At 36.3% G+C, this 4815-nt stretch overlaps 1 protein-coding gene across 1 annotated transcript; it reads right to left on the reverse strand.

Annotated features, from left to right (window-relative positions):
* Positions 1-2396: 2396 nt before the first annotated feature.
* On the reverse strand, positions 2397-3335 carry LOC133769511 (olfactory receptor 4F3/4F16/4F29-like). The gene has a single exon (XM_062204725.1). The coding sequence runs from the start codon at positions 3333-3335 to the stop codon at positions 2397-2399; it is 939 nt and encodes a 312-aa protein (XP_062060709.1).
* Positions 3336-4815: the final 1480 nt, after the last annotated feature.

The following is a 4815-nucleotide window of genomic DNA, read 5'->3' on the forward strand; positions in this document are numbered from 1 at the left end:
TTTTTAAATGAGATTGTATAAACTGTTGAAATCTTTATTTAGTATAGAGTTGATCTTCTGTATATGAAGATAATTAAAAATGAATCTTGATGAAGAATGAGATGGGAGAAAGAGTAGGAAATGGGATAGTTTGTGGGTGGGAGGGTGGTTATGGGGGGAAAAACTGCTATAATCCAAAAGTTGCACTTCCAAAATTTATATTTATTCAATAAAAGTTTTCTATTAAAAAATGAGATTGCATAATGAATATTAAAATCTGGCTAATGAGGGTTGTGGTATTTGTGTGTGTGTGGCATTACTATTCCTTTAAAAGTTTCTATTTTGTTAGATCACGTTGGAAAACATTTACTTCTGCTTCTTTAACAATAACATGCTTTGCCTATAACAGGGAGTAGGTAATTTGTAGCAGTGAGGAGTTATATTTTGAGCCTGTGAGCTTTACTTCCCTAATAAAATAATTATACATGTCAAACCATTCTCATTTTATTCCTTTGAAGTGACAAAGACCCTATCCTTGACAGACACTTAGTCAAGCTCCACTGAGCTCTTTTCAGCTAGGTCTCAAGTGTGGTTCCCTTCTCTGCTAGGGCTAAATATCTCAATGTAAGCATGAATGTTGCTAAATAAGTTTAGAGAGAATCTCCCACCCTTGAAGTCTTCTCAGTAATTTTCTTTCCACTTGTCTCCTCAGATATAAATCCCCACTGATTTGTTGTATTGGGAATTGAACCCGAAGTGAAGTTTCTGTACCCTTATTGTATTAGTTACTGAATAAAATCTGTTTTTACCATGTTAAATATTGTCAGGTTCTAGTTTTCTTAAACAAGTATTCTTTGTGAAAGAAAAATTAATTACTTTGGTTAAAGTCACAATTAATACAGATGACTGAGATTAAAAGTAGTAGTACCCCAAAATATGATGATATAAGGTAGTAAATAGGATCTGGTTTTATTCATCAAGGATAAAAAAGGGTAGATTCACCCAAAGATAAAATGTCAGGTTATTCCAGAAGGTGAAAGAGGATAGTAAAAGAAAAACTCAATGAATACACAAAGTTACAAACAGTTCAGGAAGTAAATAATGAATCTGTAACGAAGAAAATATATAGAGAGCATCAAAGAGTTCATGGGAAGTTCACAATCTCTTTTAATTCCATTTTTCCATGAATTTTTGAAGCCCCTTTGTATGCCAAAATTTTGGCAAAGTTTGCATACTTCTCTTTTGATAACTTTACTCCCAAAAGAATCTTAGGAATGTTTTCTTGACATATTATTTCAAAGCAGACTAGAATTTGTTTTTTTCTGTTAGAACTGCAGGGTCAGCACTGTGGTGTAGAATGTTATAAGCCTCCACGTGCCATGCCCTCATCTCATGTGGGCAACAGTTCAAGGCCCGGCTGCTCCACTTCTGATCCAGCTCCCTGCTAATGCACCTAGGAAAGCAGCAGAAGATGGCCCAAGTACTTCAGACCCTGCATCCACGTGAGAGACCTGGATGAAGCTCTTGGCTCCTGACTTTGGCCTGGCTAAGCCCCAGACATCCATTGTGGACATTTCAGGAGTGAACCAACAAATGGAAGGTCTCCCTCTCCCTCTCCCTCTCCCTCTCCCTCTCCCTCTCCGTCTCCCTCTCCCTCTCTCTCACTTTCTTCTTCTATTTCTTTGTTTCAAATAAATATTTTCTTTAAAATGACATGACTAATTTATTGCTTCTTCTCTTAACTAGAAATAGTGTTACTCTTTGCCTTTTGCATAATCCTGCTAATTAACAGAGATTCTATAGCTCACAGGAATAATTTTTCATGCTACATTCTGACATTAATTTTTTAATAGTCCATTGAGAAAAGTTACTTATAAAATATTTAAATGTAATTCCATTATTCTAAATAAGAAGGTATACTAAAACCATTTTCTTTTCAGATATCTAAAGTATCTATATGACTGTTGTGAATGGTTTGTGTCCACCAAATAGATATGTTGAAATCTTAATACCCATGCCCCACATGTATGAGTTTATTTGCAAATAGGAGCTTTGCAAATGTAGTTGAGATATGCTTATCCGGGATTACAGCAAGGGAAACATTTCTCCCTGCTCTGAAAGTCTTAATGAACCCTATGTATTTCTAATAACTATTGCATTAAAATCTATTCCTTAGGAATTGATGATCAAGATTATTATAATCTATTATTTCTATATATTGATGCTTCATATGTAACTCCTCTCTTCAGAAGCAAAAATTTTCAGAAGATTTTCCCTTTTAAGCCTTTTAAGGGAAGGCATAATAGACCCAATATAGTGTACATTATCATATCAAGTGAGAAAAAGAATTTTTTTCAGAATTTGGCCTTCACAATGCATTTCAATGATTAATAAGGCATCAACAACACTGGCAATCCTTAGGAGATCTTCCTGTAACTCACTAGCTGTCTACACACTCTCCTCATCGCTGCCTTCATTTCTTGATTCCTGAATGTGTAAATAATAGGATTCAGAAAAGGAGTGAGAACTGCATCAAAGAAGGCAAGAAACTTATCCAGGTGTGTGGAAGGAGATGGCCAGGTATAGAAGAATATCAGTGGACCAAAGAACAAGACTACCACACTGATGTGGGCTGAAAGTGTGGACAAAGCCTTGGATGAACCAGCTGATGAGTGTTTGTGAACAGTGAGAATGATGACAACATAGGAAATGATCAGCAGGAGGAAGGAGCCCACTGAGATGAATCCACTGTTGGCCATGACCATGAACTCCAGTTGGTAGGTGTCTGTGCAGGCAAGTCTGATGAACCGAGGAAGGTCACAGTAGAAGCTGTCCAACACATGGGGACCACAGAAGGGTAGGTTTACTACAAAAACCAATTGAACCACAGAGTGCAGAAGGCCAACCACCCAGGCAGCCACTAAAAAGAAGACACACATTCGTGGGCTCATGATAGTCAGATAATGGAGGGGTTTACAAATGGCCACGTATCTGTCAAAGGCCATGGCTATGAGCAGCACCATCTCCACACCACCGATGACATGGATGAAGAAGATCTGAGCAATGCAACCTCCAAAGGAGATGACTTTGTGCTTTCTAAAGAGGTCATAAATCATCTTTGGAGAACTAACAGAAGAAACACCCAAGTCAATGAAAGAGAGATTGGCCAACAGAAAGTACATGGGGGAGTGCAAGTGAGGGTCAGAAGCTACCGCGAACACAATGAGAGAGTTTCCTGTCATGCTTGCCACATAAAACATGGAGGAAAACACAAAGAGAAGAAGTTGGATCTCCCTTGAATCTGTGAGTCCCAGGAATACAAACTCCGACACAACAGAGTGATTTGCCACATCCATTGGTTTTGTTGGCAGTACTACCTGAAGAACAAGAAAAATGTAAATTATGAAAATTAAATCAAAAATTAGGAGAGAAGTCAAAGTTATGAAATCCAACTTTTTATGTTAGCATTAGTAGCAAGACATATGTAAAACATTCCACATTGCTAATATAAATTAAAATTTCAGTAAGATTTCACCCCTTGCTTGTTAGAATGGCTGTTATAAAAAATTGACAAGAGATAACAAGTTTCGTGAGGATGTGAGGAAAAAAGGAACCCTTGTATACTGTTAGTGAGAAAACAAATAATGACTGCTAATAGGGAAAATAGTTTGGAGTTCTCCATATGATCCCAGAATTCCACCAAGGAAAATGTAATTAATTAGTATGTTGAAAAGATACCTGCTCTACCATTTTCACTGAAGCATTGTTCACAAGAGCCAAGATAAGGAATCAATCTAAGTGTCCATTGGTAGATGAATTAATAAAGAAAATATATGAGATATAAATATATAAATACGTCTGTCACACACACACACAAAGAATACTCTTAGCCTCAAAGAATAATTGAATATTATCATCTATAACATAATGGATTAACTGAAGAACACTATGCTAAAAGAATTAAGACAGACACAAAAAGATGAATACTGCTAGAGCTCACTTGTTTGCAGAAGCAGAAAGAACACTGGTGTTTGCCAGGAGCTGGTTGGGACCCAGGAAGGATGGAGGCATTTTGACCAAAGGGCACAAAGTTTCAGCTAGAAAGGACCAAATGTGTCTAGAGATCTATTGTGTGTTGAGAGTAACGTATCACATTCCTAAAAACAGCTGCTAACAGAGTAGATTTTATATGTTCTTAAGTATGTAGGATGATGAATATGTTAATTAGGCTTAATTATTTCATAAAGTGTACCTATAGAAATCTCTCATGCTATACCACAAATATACACAATTTTAATTCATCAATCATACATATTCATAAAACTGGAGAGAAAGTAACCTAATATACTCATACATTTTTAAATTGTGATCACAGAAAGAAGTTGGTGGCTGTCATGTGGAGCTGTTCTGTCAAAGAGAACAGGCAGCAATGTTGTCTCTCATTTAATATCCCTTGATGTCCCCCCCTGGTTGTTGCCGTGATGTTCCTCATGAAACCTGGGACTTGTTCACACAGCTAACAGCAATTCAACCTCCGATTCTTTTGATGTCTATTTTGGGACTATACAAAGCCATACAAAGCTATTCATTCTTTCTCAACTATTGCATCCATTCCCAAGATTGCACCCTTGTTCTGGAAGATGCACCCTTCTGTTCAACTCTCCATCTTTGGGAATTATTTATATTCAAAATTAAATATTTATCATAACTATGAGGTCTTCCTCTATATTGCTATCATTTATCTTACTATTTTTTTAATTTAGTAAATTGATTATAAGAACTAACACATGTAAACTTATAAGTAGAAATTATAATTTATGTTTTTTTAGCTTCTCT

The sequence above is a fragment of the Lepus europaeus genome, chromosome 11 (assembly GCF_033115175.1).
Source record: "Lepus europaeus isolate LE1 chromosome 11, mLepTim1.pri, whole genome shotgun sequence".
NCBI lineage: Eukaryota > Metazoa > Chordata > Mammalia > Lagomorpha > Leporidae > Lepus > Lepus europaeus.

Coding starts and splice junctions, on each gene's coding strand:
- LOC133769511 (XM_062204725.1), bottom strand. CDS start 3,335: ATGGATGTGGCAAATCACTCTGTTGTGTCGGAGTTTGTATTCCTGGGA.